General features: G+C 42.5%; 1 protein-coding gene across 1 annotated transcript; it reads left to right on the forward strand.

Moving 5' to 3' along the window:
- On the forward strand, positions 6160-17239 carry LOC109838831 (D-amino acid dehydrogenase-like). The gene is given in 10 exon segments (XM_020407255.1): positions 6160-6265; positions 7432-7674; positions 10372-10521; positions 11194-11408; positions 11502-11572; positions 11667-11829; positions 13915-14083; positions 15310-15456; positions 15570-15658; positions 16831-17239. Coding segments are annotated over 10 exon segments (1461 nt in total). The 3' UTR covers positions 16939-17239.

A 17971-nucleotide genomic window follows, 5' to 3' on the forward strand; every position in this document is an offset into this window, starting at 1 on the left:
GTGGGGACTTTAGGTGGCGATAGGATGCCTCGCTCGGTGCTCGTGCCGAGTCTGCTTCCCTTGGACGATCCGATCGAAGTTGATGCCGGAGCCGGAGCTTCGGTTCTCAAATGAGGGAGCCTTTGGCAAAGGTCCAGGTTCAACCTTTGGGAGATTAGCCAGCAGAATATGCAACGGCCAATCCCCCTTCTTCATGCTGCTGAAGATGGGTTTTAACAGGCAAGGGATGGCATGGGCTATCCCTTGATTCATGGGATTTGACCACTAATAGAGGTGAGGGAGATAGCTTGACTGCTCCTTGAATTATGGGATGTGACCACACGTTGTTCGGAGACGTCCTGCTGTTCATTCGTACCGTCAATGGTCATTCGAAGAGCTGTGCTCTGCATCACGCTACATAGGAGTGGGAAAGCCCCTCCTCGTATGCGTGACAACGGCTGTCAGATGCTTGCGTGGATCTGACCAACCACCGAGCGTTGGCGGCTCTCGTCCCTTCACCTGGACAACTGAGGTGAGCCGCATTTATGAGGGTGCAGGCTGTTTCGGCGCCTGTCCGCTCATTCGTACTGTGGACGGCCATCTGACGGGCCTGGAGTATTGTGCCCTCTCCCTTGATTTGTGGGATTTGACCACTGATGTAACTGTTCCCATACTCCAAGTGGGCAGTTGACAGTGAGCTGGCGAGTCTGCAGCTTGGGTCTGCAGGCGAGCTTGCAGGCGAACTGGGTCTGCAGGTGAGTTTGGGACTGCAGGCGGACTTGGGTCTGCAGGCGAGCTAGCAGGCGAACTGGGTTTGCAGGCGAGCTCAGGTGCGCAGGCAGACTTGGGTCTGCAGGCGGATTTGGGACTGCAGGCGAATTTGAGTTGCAGGCGAGCTCCTGAGCATGGATTGAAGAATAGGCCGTAACTTTCAAACCGTAAGTCGGAATTGGACGAATTATATATGAAAATCGCCTATCTCGACGAGATGGAGCCATCCGAACCGAGCCGAAGGCTTCGGTTCGCTTCCTCCGTTTTGCCAAATTCCTTACGGTTTGGGAGATATCTGCGTTTTCCCCTTTTTCTGCTATTTCGGGCGAGGTTTTAGCAGTTTTGTTCTGAACTTCTCTGATAAGGATTTAAAGGCAATTTTTATTGCCTACAAAACCCCCTCCAAAGTTTTCAGACCTGAATCAGGCCGCATGGGGTCTGGAACACTTTGGATATGAAGTCCCGTAAAGTGATCCCTGCTCTTCACTCGCAGCTGATGATCGCCTTCTAGGATTTTGAGCAAACCCTCAGCTATCAACGGACTTGATTTGTCTTTACCAACTGCCGTTTGAGTTGGACTAGCCATGCTCTTGCCCTTAGCATGGTAAGTTGTTGAGGAGTTTCTTTTAGGCTCAATGCTAAAATTTCTCCTCTATCCTTAGCCTTTCGAGGCATTTGGATTAAGAGTGTAGGGAGCAGTTTAGACTCATGCACCAGTTGGAGTATAAGGGGGCAGTTTAGACTCATGCACCAGTCGGAGTATAAGGGGGCAGTTTAAACTCATGCACCAGTTGGAGTGTAAGGGGGAAACTTGTCTTCTCTTAGGGCAAAGATGAAGACGAACCCTGATTTGTCTTCTCTTGGGGCAAAGACGAACCCTGAAATAGCAGCACATCGCATAGTAGGCCACTATCAAACAACAACGCCTTTTATGGGAAAGACGGTGCTGGGAGAATCAAATCGTTCAGGGACGTATGAGTATGACGACTGATCGGACAACGTCATTTGCGGGAATGACGGTGTCGGCTATCAGAGGTAATCGTTAACGTGATAGGAATTGCCGCGATCGGAGCGACTTTGAGGACCTACCATCCTTTTGAAGAGGATTGGTAAGTTGATTTTGTCAGAGGTGTAGTGTTAACATGACAGTGGGAGTTTATTGCGATTTGAGCAACTCTATGGACCTACCATCCTATTGAAGAGGACTGGTAAGTTGATTTGTCAGAGGTAACTGTTAACGTGACAGTGGGGGTCCCGCCATCCTATTGAAGAGGATTGGCGGGGGATTGTGGCTTTGGTCCTAACTATCTGAAGGTTTGACCAAGTGGGAGTTTGATGCAGCCCACCTGAACTGCTAGTCTCGCCTGTTTTGAGCGGTTCGCCATAACCGGGAACCTGGCTCAAGAAGTGGGGCTCGCCTAAACTGTTAAACTTGCCTGATTTGAGCGGTTCGCCGAAACTGGGAACCTAGCTCAAGAAGTGGGGTTCGCCTAACTGTTAGGCTCGCCTGATTTGAGCGGGTCGCCCGTACTGGGAACCTGGCTCAAGAAGTGGAAGTGTGGGGAATAGTTTAACCTCTTATACCAGTTGGAGGATCAGAAGAAGCAGTTTATACTCGTGTACTTGTCGGAGTGTTAAGGGAGCAGTTTAAACTCATGCACCAGTTGGAGTGTCAGAAGAAGCAGTTTATACTCGTGTACTTGTCGGAGTGTTAAGGGAGCAGTTTAAACTCATGCACCAGTTGGAGTGTCGAAGAACTATCAGAGGTGATTGTTAACGTGATAGCTTTGTAGGCCCGTCGTCCTATTGAAGAGGATCGACGGGAGATTGTCAGAGGTGTAGTGTTAACTTGACAAGATTGTCACGATTAGAGTGACTATGTGGGCCCGCCGTCCTATTGAAGAGGATCAACGGGGGAAATTTGGAGGATATGAGGGATCGGTCTCCACTACCAAGGTATCTTGGTCATCATCCCCTCGAAATTCATGCGGGTCTTCGTCACCCATATGCTTGAGCATGCTCTCAACTTGTTCTCCTTAACGAAGTAAGTCTTTCCATGAGCGAGCTTCAACAGCGCCCATATTGGACAGAACGCTGATGGAGAGATTGTTCCGGCACATCTCGATGAGCGTGGCCTCGGAAACTCGATCGCGGGAATGCAGCGATCGGTTTCTGAATCTCTTGACAAAGTTGCTTATAGACTCTGCTTCACAGTTAGCAGGGTGGCCATAGATACTTCTGTGTCATCATCGAAGAATCTGGCCACGAAGAGCCTTTCCATGTCCTTCCAGCAGGTGATGGACCCAGGCTCCAATCTGCGAAACCATTCAAAAGCGACCCCCTTGAGGGTACCAATGAACAGTCGAGTCATAATGGGATCGTTTCCCACTATGTGTCCAGTTTGCGCCTGGAAGTAGTAGATGTGCTGGGTAGGAGAACCCTTGCCATTGAACTGCAGGAGGTCCAGCGGCTCGAACTTTGCCGGGTAGGAGACCGCATCCCATTCAATTGGATACGGTCTGACAACCCCCAGCTTGTTCGCATGCTTCTGGAGCTTCAAGGCGTCGAGTTGACTTTGGAGGTCGTCAAACCTCTTGTCTCTTGGGTTATGGCCCGAAGATGACGCTCCTCTAGATGACTCGGATGAGGAGTGAGAAGGAGTAGGCACCCGCTCTTTGTGCTTCAAGGATTTATGCGAAGCCCGCAAAGTCCTCTCTTTCTTCCTCTTCTTCTCGCTCAAGAGCTGCTCTAACCTCTCCTTTAGGGAGTCGATGGTTGCTTGTTGCTCGTCGAGCCTCCTAGACATCTCCTCAGGGATGTCAGTCATGTGCACATTTGTGTGCTTGCCCTGAACTGAGCTTGAAGTCTCCGACATTGCCACTGCTGAGCAATCGTCGTCGTCGTCGTCGTTAGAGACGGACGTCAGACCCGTGCAGGCAAACGAGGTGGCCACCCCCATTTGGGCGTGAGCGTGTTGGCGAGGTTCATGCTGGCGAGGTTCGCCCGTCAGGCGAGATTGGCACAGTGTGCCTGCGCCTGTCTGGCGAGCTGTTGCTTCGCCTTTCTGGCGATCTTGGGCCGTCAGGCGAGCTTGGTGAAGTTCGCTTGTTTGACGAAGCCCTCTTAAACTGCAGAGTTCGCCAGGTGCCCTTGGTTCGCCAAAATTGAGCACCTTGCTCACAGAGTGGGGCTCGCCTAAACTGTTAAACTCGCCCGATTTGAGCGGTTCGCCAAAAATGGAAACCTGGCTCAAGAGGTTGGGCTCGCCTAAACTGCTAGGCTTGCCCGATTTGAGCGGTTTGCCAAAATCGGGAACCTGGCTCAAAGAGATGGGCTCGCCTAAACTGCTAGGCTCGCCTGATTTGAGCGGTTCGCCAAAAATGGGAACCTGGCACAAAAGGTTGATTCCCCCCAAGCTTGAATAATAATTCAGGCTGTCGTGGGGGATGAGGGATTGCGCCTCGAGACGAGCGAGAGCTTTTCGTCGCCGCTGTTTGGATCTTTTTGAACGAGGAGCGTTCATGTCGACGACGGAGGCGTATTCTGCGTCGACACAAATGGTTGATTCCTCTTGCACAGGGGTCTGCGAGGATCGTTCATCGACCCATTCAGCAGCCCCTAGACCTGCATTCTCGAATCTCGGCTCGGCCTCAACTGGTTCGGGGGGAAAAGAACCCCCTGCCTCGGCTTGGGTAGATCCCTCAGGCTTGGTTGCCTCAGCCTCTTGGGGCTGGGCCACCCGCACGACTCTGCAACCATCGCGAGATGTATTGCTGCGAGAAGAGGACGATTGTAAGTACCCTTCGAATTTGATCACAAGGGACTCAACAGTAGTCCCTGCAGCAACTTCGTCAGACTGCGCCACCACCAATTCATCTGAATGAACGGATTCTCCCACTGTGGTCGCCATCTTCTGTAGGGTGAAAATTTGATTCTTCCGAAGAAAGGAGTTTCGTTTGTATTTATAAGAAAGCTTATTACAAACTAACAAATCAAATGTTTACAACAGAAGCAGAGGGAAGGCCCTCTTTGTTTTGTGTGGGGACTTTAGGTGGCGATAGGATGCCTCGCTCGGTGCTCGGGCCGAGTCTGCTTCCCTTGGACGATCCGATCGAAGTTGCTGCCGGAGCTTCGGTTCTCAAACGAGGGAGCCTTTGGCAAAGGTCCAGGTTCAACCTTTGGGAGATTAGCCAGCCGAATATGCAACGGCCCATCTCCCTTCTTCATGCTGCTGAAGATGGGTTTTAACAGGCAAGGGATGGCATGGGCTATCCCTTGATTCATGGGATTTGACCACTAATAGAGGTGAGGGAGATAGCTTGACTGCTCCTTGAATTATGGGATGTGACCACACGTTGTTCGGAGACGTCCTGCTGTTCATTCGTACCGTCAATGGTCATTCGAAGAGCTGTGCTCTGCATCACGCTACATAGGAGTGGGAAAGGCCCTCCTCGTATGCGTGACAACGGCTGTCAGATGCTTGCGTGGATCTGACCAACCACCGAGCGTTGGCGGCTCTCGTCCCTTCGCCTGGACAACTGAGGTGAGCCGCATTTATGAGGGTGCAGGCTGTTTTGGTGCCTGTCCGCTCATTCGTACTATGGACGGCCATCTGGCGGGCCTGGAGTATTGTGCCCTCTCCCTTGATTTGTGGGATTTGACCACTGATGTAACTGTTCCCATACTCCAAGTGGGCAGTTGACAGTGAGCTGGCGAGTCTGCAGCTTGGGTCTGCAGGCGAGCTTAGGACTGCAGGCAGACTTGGGTCTGCAGGCGAGCTTGCAGGCGAACTGGGTCTGCAGGTGAGTTTGGGACTGCAGGCGGACTTGGGTCTGCAGGCGAGCTAGCAGGCGAACTGGGTTTGCAGGCGAGCTCAGGTGCGCAGGCAGACTTGGGTCTGCAGGCGGATTTGGGACTGCAGGCGAATTTGAGCTGCAGGCGAGCTCCTGAGCATGGATTGAAGAATATATCGTAACTTTCAAACCGTAAGTCGGAATTGGACGAATTATATATGAAAATCGCCTATCTCGACGAGATGGAGCCATCCGAACCAAGCCAAAGGCTTTGGTTCGCTTCCTCCGTTTCGCCAAATTCCTTACGGTTTGGGAGATATCTGCGTTTTCCCCTTTTTCTGCTATTTCGGGCGAGTTTTTAGCAGTTTTGTTCTGAACTTCTCTGATAAGGATTAAAGGCAATTTTTATTGCTTACACACCATGGTCGATCATTCACAGAGTCATTCGGGTTAGGTCATTAAGGATGAGAGGGTACTAGACTTGATAGCTCAAGCTGGGTTCCGGGAGTGTTCAGCAGTGAGGTATATTAGGCTTGACTGATCCCTTATCCGTGCATTGATTGAGAGGTGGAGGTTGGAGACCAACACCTTTCATATGCATATAGGGGGGTGTACTATGACATTGCATGACGTAGCTGTCATACTTGGGCTCCGCATTGATGGCCCGATAGTTATGGGCACCGATGACCATAATTGGCCTGAAGTATGTGATGGGCTTGTTGGTTAGGTTCCCAACTTGAGGAGTGGTGCGATGAAGGTATCATGGCTTTGTAAAACATTTGTGGGAGATATACTAGCTGATACCACCGTTGAGACGCTTCAGTATCATGCTCGTGCGTGTAATATACACATGATATGGTGCATGCTATTTCCTGATGTGAGAAAAATTTTTGTACATGCACGATGGCTGCCACTCCTAGAGGATTTTGGTGTATGCGGCAGTCTATCATGGGGTAGTGCGGTGTTGGCATACTTATATAGAGAACTAGGTAGGGTCTCATTGATGCAGAATAAAGAATTCAAGGGATGATGCACATTGATACAGATTTGGTCATGGGAACGCATTCATATTGGACGACCTACTTTGCTTGTGCACCGCGACCTACAGGGCCAGTTTCCTTTGACATACAGGTATAATTGTCCACACAATTTTATTCGTATTGAATTTGTAATCATATATTCTTTATGCCAAATAAGTTTAACATGCGGTACACTAAGTACAAATCAGCGACGTGACATATAGAGTTTTACCGAAATGAGCTTGATGGCCTCCAACGCCAACAGGTAAATATAAAAACTCAGTTCATTATGAATATTTTAGTTTTGTTGTTGATACTGATAAATGTTTTATCTTATTTTAGTTCAAGTGGAGCCCCTATTTACCGTCAGAGCTCGATATGCATACTCTTGCACCTATTTGTCGAGATTGTGGAGAGCCAGAGTTCCTTTGATATGTTGGGAGATTGTGGAGATGCATGTCCCCGACTGTGTGTTACGATAATTTCTGCGCTCTCAGCATGTGTCAGATCTTGTCGGGCAAATCAATTGTAGTTGACGACCTACATCGCATCATACAGACTAGGGCGTATTCCGTGCAACCTACATAGACAGGTGGATTAATAGGTGTGATTTCATACATGATGAGAGAGATATAACTGTTGATTATACCACGTATATGCGTTGGTATTGGGATATCACATGTAGATGGATCACACGCGACCCACAGCCATCAGCTGGATATCTGTCACGCCCACCGACAGATAGTTACATCCCTAGTTCCATGCTCGAGAGAGATTATATAAGTTTCTAAGCTAAATTAAAACGGCAATTTTTTATTAAGATATTATTTGCTAAATTGTGTATATATTTATTAACTCGCACATCAAAGCTTTTGATGATATTGAAGCTGATATAGATGAGCACATCAGTGACATCCAGGATCCGACGGCCGTAGGGCTCTTCAACAGGATCAAACAGAGAATAGCAAGCGTGTTTCATAAGACTCATGTCGACAAGTTTGCAGGCCGTGAGGACAGATCTCGATCATTTGGGCAAATGTACACACGACGATGTAGGTCAAGTGACGATGGAGCCGGCACTTCTCATAGCACGGCGCATGCTGATGGAGCCGGTACTTCTCAGTCTCATACACAACCAGATACTCGGATCATCGAGGCTTAGCAGGAACGCAGGGGGGAAAGCGAGGGGAAGGGGGAAGAGAGGGAGAGGAGGAATTTTGGGTTGTATATGATTTTATTTTGTTGAAATTTATTATTTTTATGAATTTTCAAAAAATATACTTTTGTTGAGGATTAAGTTCATATATGTGATTTTCGTGAGTATTGTTTGATTCGTGTTTGATTCATGGCTGAATTTTAAGAATATTGTTGTAATTCAGTATATATGTGATCGATTGTTGTTCACAAGTGTATTTTCGTGAGTATTATTTGATTCACGACTGAAATTTGGTGAGTATTGTTTGATTCACAAGTGTATCGTCGTGTATATAAAAAACATGCACAACAGGCTGTGCATGTTTTTTAAAACCTGCAGCTTCACGGGACTTGAAGTCCCTTGAAGTTACAAGCTGAATTTCCAGAGGCTGAAAATTCGGCTCAAACTTCATGGGACTTCAAGTCCCATGAAGTTATGCAGCTTAATTAAATGGTTGCTAAACTTCACGGGATTTCAAGTCCCATAAAATTTTAAAGTTTTTTCTGTCAAAACCGACCCAGTTTCAGTCAGATCGTTGAAATTAGGTCGATCTGACTGAAAACTGGTTTAGTTTTGATAATTATTTTTAGAAAAAAAACACTAGGGACACACCTTGGGACACACTCCCAACCACACCCCTCACCTGCTACAGTGCAGGCGGTCCACTGAGCATTTAAAAATCTCAAGTGGGAACCCTGCACTTGTAGCAGTGTGAGGGGGTGTGGTGTGGGAGTGGTCCCAAGTGTGTGCCCCTAGTGCTCTCTTTTTAAGAATACGTCGTTTTTTTTGAATCAATTTTGTATATGTGGTCCCGGTTTATTGAAAAAAAAAAATGGCTACGGGCACATCACCCCGCCACACCACCGCTAACACCCCTGCCCTACAGTGCAGGAGGCCCACTTCAGTTTTTTTTTTGAAATCTTGAAGTGGGCCCCTCACTGCTAGCAGGCGTTGTCCGGTGGCTGTGGCGGGGTGTGTGTGGCCGTAGCGTCGCTCTTATTGAAAATTTGTCCTAATTTGGGAGGAGCAACCTTCACCTTTTGAGCATCGAGATCACAGCCCTCTCACTCTTCTCAGGGAGACGAAGCAAAAATGAAGTCCTCAATCTCCATCACTCTCAAAAATATTCTTCGCTCCTCTCTCAGATCTTCACATCTCCTCCCCTATAACTCAGCTCCATCTCTGAGTATCGTACCTCAGTCTCAGCTGCAGCGGCGACCGTTGGCCGTCCACGCTCTCCGCGAGCCCACGACGTGTCATCCGTCGGCGGCGGGATTCATCGCCTCTCCGTCTGCCCGCACCTCCTTCCTCCACTCCGACCTCTCCGTCGCTTCTCGTCGACGCCTTCCGTCCCTGGCTCCGGCCTCCCACCGAGCCACCGGTGCTGGTGAGCTCCCTAGCGCTTGAGTTCTTGATTTTTTTTTTCCTTGTTCCTTTTCTTTCTTGTGTTTATTTTATGGTTTATTACTTCTTGGCTACTTCGTTCGTGGATGGCATGAAAGTGATGTCAACGTTTAAAAAAAGTTCGATCATGTGTGTTAGATTTGGTGGAGAGAAGCAGCAGTCGGTGAAAACAATTTCCCGATTTTTTTTTAATATTTCCATTTTTTAAAAGAATTATATTTCTACTTTAATAGCCCGAAATCTCTCCCTTTGTTTTAACTGACGGACTAAAGTTCTATTTTGACAATTGATAGATCAAAGTGCAAAAGAAAACTCGATGTTAATTTGTTCGGGAATATCAAACATACAAAAGTGAACGAGAAACGACTCTCTTACCAAATTTCAGTTTTTTGAGTTTGGTGAAAGTTTAGGAACAAAGATAGGGCTTTGGGGGTATCAAACTGTCAGAGCAGCGCATCAAAGTTAAAAATAAGGGTGAAGCTTCAGGTATCAAAGTGCAAATGACATTTTTTAAGGTACAATTAGATATTTGGATACTTGCACACATAACATATTGAGTAGTAATATGAAAACTATCACCCACCAGCATAATCTCTGTGAAGAGATGACAAAGGGTTTTAAGGTGGACTTAAACCATCAGTGCCATGCAGTTTTAAAGCTAAAGTATCAAAAATAAGAAAAATAAGAACTTGTACGATACCCCAAGTCTCTTCTAGAGAATCAATCCTCTTAAGTCAAGCCTGATCCTCTTAGCGGGTTGAGCCTGGCCCTGCTGTAGCTAGTTCATTTGTAGCGGATGATAATATTGTTTGAGTTTGGCCTTTTCAGTTACTGGGCAACGGTAGGTAACCAGCTTTTGAGTCTGTTGCAGCCCTTAATTGTGAAGATTGCGTTTGTCAAAAAAAAAATTCCTATAATGTTTATTTGGGATTTTTATTTCGTTAAGTGATTGAAGCTAAGCTTCAGTTATATATTCCTTGATCAGATTTTTAATTCTAGTTTGCTTGTATGACCGATTAATTGCTTCTTTTTTCATTTGATGGTTCTTTCTTCATAGTCTGCTGGATGCTTGAAAGTTGTTTTTTTTATCTTCTCCCTTGCCATACTTCTATATGCTGGTTTCTTTTTATTTCATACATTTGTTCTAGGATCTTTTGCTAGCTATATTTATAGTATGATTGATATCTTAAGATGTTTTCTCATGAATCAGCACAAGGATTAATTTGGGTAGGAGATTTGACCCCTGGAAGTGATACGTGGGAGCTTTCAATGAGAAGCAAGTAGCTGTGGGAAGAGCTGGCAGAGAGCATAGAACGCCATGGATTGAATCCTCTTGAAGAGTTTGGCTGGAAGAAAACAGGTACTATATCTTTTAAGTTCCATACTGATTTGGGATCAGTTGATGCAGATTTGGGATTCCTATTTAGAATGGAGACTCAGTTTTTTGTTTTCACCGGAGGTTTTCAAGCATTTTCTTGCAAAGATAAATGAGACTATTTATTCTCACACTTCTTTTTATCCCATTTTATGCATTCATGGGGGAAATATTTCATTCTGGATATGAGAGAGACAATCTCTTGCATCATCCTTTAGTGGATCCCATACAGCCAAAATTGGCTTGATCCATCCTTAGGCATGTAGAGGGCGTGCTTGTTCACAAGAATGACTTGACCCATCCAAAACGTCAGCATCTTATCTACCGATAGATTGACCATTGAGTTCTGATATGACTTAAGATATCCAATATGAACATGAAATCTCAGATAGGAGCACACTCTTGGTTCATTCTTCCTTTCCTCCATACACACAGGAAAAAAAATCTTACGTTGTTTAGGATTTTTTACAGTCTATACTTTAATTCTACAATTTATGCACATGCCTGAACTAGTCAGTACAGTTCCTTTTTTTTTTTTTTTTGCTTTTCACGCCTAGATTTATCTAAAGCTGGAGTCAGGAGATAGTTTACATAGTTTTCTTAGATCAAACATGAACTGATCAAACATGAACCACTTATATGACATTCTATTACTAGGAAGCTTGTTAATTGGTAGAACTTCAGAAGAAGTAGCACTGCTGGAGGAAAGGGTCAAGCTTTTATCTAAAGCTGGAGTCAGAGCAGAATACTTGTCTTCTACTTCTTTGCTCTCAAAGGAACCGGCCCTTGAAGTAAGAGGGAAATGTGGTGCTGCATTTTTTCCAGATGACTGCCAGTTGGATGCCCTTCGAACTGTTGCATTCATAGAAAAGGTGTGTCCTTCCTGTCATCTGGAAGAATCTTATTGTTGGTAATGGTTCTGTATTTGCATATTCCTAGTTACTGAAATTCTGCATATTTTCTAGGATAATAGGTGTTTTGCTTCTGAAGGAAGATATACTGAGCTCTATAATAACCCTGCAATTAACATAATAAGGTCGTCTTTAAAGTAACACTGTATATTTTTAAAGGGACTTCTCAGTTCAAAGATAGGATTATTCTTGCAATTTCAAATTTATGATACTGTGCAGATCTGAGAAGAATGGACCAGTTGAAGGTATTCAAACTACACAAAATTCTCTCTACTGTAAGCAGGCATTGGTGGTCGCAGCAGGTGCTTGGACAGGCTCCCTCATGCAAAGCATTGCCATCGACCCTGATGCTGTTCTGAGTGTGCCTGTGAAGCCGCGAAAGGTTCCAGTTCAACACTTGACATATTGCTGAATGTAATTGAAAGAATTATCCAATCTATAGCTGAACTTAAGATGCGAAAAGCGTCTATGAATTGGTTATTTTAGTTTTTTTTTTAATTTATTTATGAAACTACCATGTGATGTCAAGTAATCAGTTATCTGTTTTGTTGGCCTCATTTTTTTAGGAAGTACACCCTTCGAGTGGGTACTCATGGAATGACGCCTTTGATTATTAAATATTCACTTTGACGTGGTGAGTCTAGCTAAGGTTAATAAACCTAGCCGGTTCTTGGTAGCAAAAATTTTGATCCAACTCTAAAAATGCTAACTTCAACTGTAGCATTTGGGTGGATACCTCTTTAATGGGTGAATCTCTCTCCTTACCCGCAAACTATATGCAGTTGTTCTATGTTCTGGGCTTCACGTTGTGTAACCAAGACGCTTTAAACTTCTTCAACTGCCATGTTTTGTCTTATACATTTGTAAGGTATATTTCATCGTTTAGTTGCTTATATCAAGTCATAATAATGGTTAATTGGCACAGTGAGTCTCTCTAGGAGTCTTTTAAGTCTTTTACTAAAAGGTTCATTGGATCACCAAGTGATCCCAACCTTCTTCCCTACTTTCTTTCCTTTGTGCTGCTTGCCGGCTATAAGCTCATGCATTATAAGCTGAGAAGATGCAGTAACATGGCTTCATACAGAAGTAACAGAACACAGATCTTGTGTTTCATGTTGCAATACATGCTTGCACACATCCTCAAGTCCGCCTTTTCTTTTCTTTTCTTTTCTTTTTTTCTTTTCTTTTTTTTTTTGGCTGAATTTTCCTTTCTGTTTAGGCCTCATTCATTTCCTTATCCAAACTGTTCTCTGGAGTTTCTGGAATCTATGAAGTTGAGAATGATGGAATTGCAAATGCATGTTACAAATTTTAATTTCTTGCGATTGATTGGATCCTGTAGGCGTTTTATTCATAAACCACTTGCTAGAAAATTGTTACTGTTTGGCAACTGTAAGCGTCTCTATTGTTAGTGAATCCACACTGAATGCAGAACCCTAGCCTGGTGCCAAGATAAGTGGAATATTGTTGACTGTAGAATATTTAGATGATTGTATGATTTTGTTTGAATGATAAACGATAAACTGAATCCTCATAGATTATTAGAAGTCTGATGTAGTTATACCTTTTTATTTACAAGATTCACTAATCTTAGGGAGGGGTTGATGAAAATTCTTTTGTGAGAGTACGGAAGATTACTTTATTTATTTTTTGACATGATCCACCTAATAAACCTGAATATAAATATAAGAAACTTGGAGTATATAGTCATTTATAACAGTGTCCGGAGGGAGAGGAGGTTGAGTTCCCTCCTTGTAACTCTTTAGTGGGGTACTATTTTGTTTGTGTCCAATTCAATCGGTGATATGTGTAGACCTTGTAAATCTATTTCCACAAACAACAAGAAGACTTTACATTAGCCTTAAAAAGAAAAATAATGCTTCTGTGGATAATGATTGAGGGGGAGAAAAGCTGAATCGAGGGTGATATTTGTTGCGTAGAGCACTTTATTTGCTCTTTGTTTCTCTCTCCCCAAATTAACTAAGGGGGTGCTTATTTGCGTGCAAGTGAAAGGTAAAAGTGAGAACGTGACTTTCTTTTAACATATAGGTGTTTGTTAGCATTTAAGGGGTTGTGAAAGTAAAATGCAAGAAAGTTGTCACATATAGGATTTAATGCAATTTTAATTTCCCCTAAAAAGGTGATGAAGTCACATAAAAGATAATGCAAGTTTAACTTTATTTATTTTTATGTTTATAGTCATTTTTATGCAAATAAGTATAATCATTGATAACAGTGACATGGATTGTTTCTTTTGACTAGTCCTTATACGTAACTTCCTTGTTGTACTGCATAAAGTTTTTCTTATACTCATGTCAGGCTTTTTTCCCCTGGTACAGTGTTAGGGGCTTGATTTAGTAATATTCTCAGCAAACACTTGGGCTTTTTACGCTGACAGGATTTCCTTTCCTCCAAATGTGTCTATATGCACTAATTCTTTACTCAACTCTCTCTTTTGTATCACTAGGGCCATCTTCTAGTATTGGAAAATTTCAACAAAATTCATCTGAACCATGGGCTGATGGAGTTCGGCTATCTTAGCCATAAAGTTGCTAATTCACCTTCATGTGTTGATGATGACTTGTTATCTATTTCAATGCTAGCTTCAACAGATATCATGGGCAATCTTGTTCTGGGTAATTGTACCATCGCTTCATGTCAGTTATGTTTAATTGTCTTGAAGTACTAAGTATGATTAGTATGAAGTTTTGCCTCCTTATGATGGAAATATAATGAAAGCTTGACTGCTACTTATGGATATGTAATCTTGTTCTGGGTAATTGTACCATCACTTCATGTCAGTTATGTTTAATTGTCTTGAAGCACTAAGTATGACTAGTATGAAGTTTGCCTCCTTATGATGGAAATATAGTGAAAGCTTGACTGCTACTTATGTATATATACTTTTTTTCCTGGTGTTTAGCTTTTCCCTTTATTGTTTTACTTTCTCTGTTATGCAACGAGGACGGTGCCAATATGGTAGTGAGTGAATTATAAATAGTTGAGTTAATTTGCTCAAATGTGCAATATCTGAATGCTTCCTTCACAATTGACAAAGTAGTCATCCAAGTTGATAATCTGTCTAATTGGTTGATCTAAAACTGTTATTCCTGCCGAAGCAAATTATATGATAACCTATGGTTCATTATCCACCGAAGTATCCTTCATCTACACTATGAGCAGCATCACAATCCCTTGATCCCAAATATTTGTGTTCATTCCTAATCCTAGGCAAGGTTTTAAATATCGGATATCGGGGAAATATCGGATGACCAAAATTCATATCGGATTGCGGATATCGGGGAAATATCGGGGATATGTGGTAAATATCGGAATGCCATAATGAATGTTTGCATATATAGTATAATGCATTAAAATGTAATCTCAATATATGTAATGAAATTTAAGCATACAAAATATGAATAATATATGTTTAGGATCACTAATCAACCTTCTAAAATAAACAAAAGTGCAAAGCAACGTTGCAACATTCGATCTTCTTTTTTTATGGCAAAATGTCATTTGATATAATGGGGAAATCTTGATATCTCGCCCAAAAATTCCAAACGCGGTATATTGCCCAAAAATTCCAAACGCGGTATATTATTTTGCAACAAGCTATATAAAAAGATATATTGGTCCACATATCGGCTAATATATCGGCCATATCGGGGATTTATCACTCAAAATAGCCAAAAAGCGGTAAAGGATATTTAAAGACCATATCGGTTGCGGCAAGCCTTGTAAAAGGATATATCGGGGGATATATCGGGTCATGTCGGGGATATTTAAAACAATGATCCTAGGTACTCCAACTAATCTTATGTTACTACTTATTCAACTACCATGAATGTTTTTTCAGGGAGTAGTCGTCAGTTTGTTGGATTCAATAGAGAAGTAGACGAAACTATTATCAAGCGAATAATAGATTGTGCTGGAGATTTTTTGCCTGCCATAAGAGCTTTGTCCTTCAACCTAAGTCAGATAAGGATAGGCCACCGCCCTTACAGTAAGCTTTAAGTTCTCTACACTAGTCTTAGAAATTTTGTGTACGCCAATTTCATTATCCAGCAACTTTTAAGTCCTTAAAACTAATTGATTTTCTAATGATTGAAATTTCAGTGCCAGATGGTAAGCCTGTCATTGGACCTGTCCCAGGATTGCCGAATGTTTTCCTTGCAGCGGGACATGAAGGAAAGGGAATTTGCATGGTAAATTTCAGTTTAATTAATGCTTTAGACTTGAATTCTGAACTGCTAATTTGATACTTTTCCACTGTTATGATCTGGTACATATATATTTTAGTAGAACCTAAGTTCAACTAAAAATGTGTCTTCTTTTTGGAAGTTATTTTTTATTTGTTTTCTTTATTCACGTGAACGATTGGTCCTTATAGTAATACCACTGAGTTAAGCTGACGGTCGGTAAATGTTTTGACAGAACTTGTGATGGATGCAAGAATATTAGTGTCCAAAACCACCAGAGCCTGGACTTGTTATGCCATTCATTTTTCTTGTAACTCTATTTTCTCTTTTTTTTTTCATTGTATGAAAGCTCAAATGGTAGACTCTCCAGAAGAACAGCAGCAAAACTATCTCTTATCATTTTATGATGAAAGGTCTAGTGGGCATTAAGACATGCGATCTCCATTTATCTGGCTTTTCTGTGCATGATTTCTGTCTAGGTTTTGATTTGTAACGGAGATCTGGTTATTGGTTCAAAATTGAGTTAGAGTTTTGCTCTTATAATTAACTGTAAATGTGCAGTATATTATTAACATATCCACCAATATGTAATGCAGTTCTTGCATTTCTTTTCGAAAAAGCTGTTGTTTTTCATAGTTACGTATGTTGCTATTTAGATTTATTCTTATTTTTTTTCTTATTGGAAATGAAATTATATTGGAAGGATATTTTATCTACGAAGTAGCTTGAGGGTTGCCTTCCCTTCCAATTTTCAGTTATTTTTATTTTTCATGGTGTTTTACCTTTTTCTTTTCCTTTTTTCATTTGTTCTTTTGGAAGGGGTGCGAGGGGTGCGTGTGTGTGCATGTTTTATTTTATTTGCTTTATTTTTATCATTATTATTATGTTATTATATTGTGTGGTGTTGTATGTGTCTCCTTGTTTTGTTGTTTCTGAAAAATCAAAGCCCTGTTGTTTTCATTTCCTTGGCGATCATTGATGGGTTGATTTGGTTGTAAAGTTTGTTCGTCTAGGTTCTGCACTAGTATTATATCATCTTTTAAAGTGTTTTGTTTCACTTCGTGTAATTTGTTCTGCTTTGTATTTAGTTTCGAGAAACCTTTTTATACTGCAATGGCATGTGCATCTTAATATGTTTTTGAAAGGAAAAGTGATATTTTCTCATTACCTTATTTCAGGCTTTGGGCACCGCAGAAATGGTGGGTGATATGATCCTCAATAACCCTGCAAAAGTAAGTTGTACCCCCTTCTCCATGGAGGACAGATTTGTGAGGGAAGTTATTTAAACAAGTTCAAGCTTCTGATAGATGGTTAAAACAAGCGCATGTCCACAACTTGCTTGAAGACTTGATTCCCAAGTTTATCGCTACCCAGTCTCAGATTTTGTACAAGTAAGAAGAAGAAGAAAGATCGGTCTTGATCGATAGGTAGTTCTCGGTCTTGATCGATAGGTAGTTCTCGGTCAGAAGGAAAAATTCTTCTTTGCTTGGAGAAAAGTAAATGTTGTGCACAAGGATATATAAATCTTGTAATGACATTAGAAAGGAAGTTGGTAAGTTCAAATTTATGATATGATGAAGTATCATCTTTGACTGTTCATTTAAATTAATTGCTGTGTTTGTGCTTTATATAGCCTGTCCAGTTTCTATCAGACTGTTGGCACTATGACCTCAGATTTGAGAGAGACTTAGCTTCCTCGTGGTCATATTGGCTCTAGCTGGAATCGTTCTTTATTCTTTTAGTTTACTGGTTTACAATTGACCGGTTTCAGCGGAAACTTTCAGTGTAAAAGATCTCGAAGGTTGATTTCCTGCGTACTGTATCTTATGATTTCTGCCCATCACAATATACTTGAAGTTGAGTTGTAAATATTGTTGTTGGTGAAGAGGATACATATTTGAAGATGAGTTGTAAATAGTTCATATAAATAGGACAGATAATGACACGCATAATTCTTTACTATTGAACAACCAAACAATAAATGGAGAAGTGGGAACGCATCCATCACGCGTAGATTCAATAAACATGAACTCCAAATCCTTGGCATTGGTTATATATAGGCACCACCCTTACAAAAGAATCCAAGACACCCAACCGATTTCAATAACAAACTTGATCAAAACAACAACCAAATAGCTAATCAAGCGATGGCAAAAAAAATCGATCCCTCGAGCTTAGCCTATAAATGTATTAATTTCTTCACCATCCACCTTCGACCTCAAACTTTTTCTTACAATTATCCGAGCCAACGGCAGCAATGGCAGTGACATCGGTGTGGCTTGGATAAAAACAGCAATCGGAGAGAGAGATCACCGCGCT

Source organism: Asparagus officinalis, chromosome 4, assembly GCF_001876935.1.
Source record: "Asparagus officinalis chromosome 4, Aspof.V1, whole genome shotgun sequence".
Lineage (NCBI taxonomy): Eukaryota > Viridiplantae > Streptophyta > Magnoliopsida > Asparagales > Asparagaceae > Asparagus > Asparagus officinalis.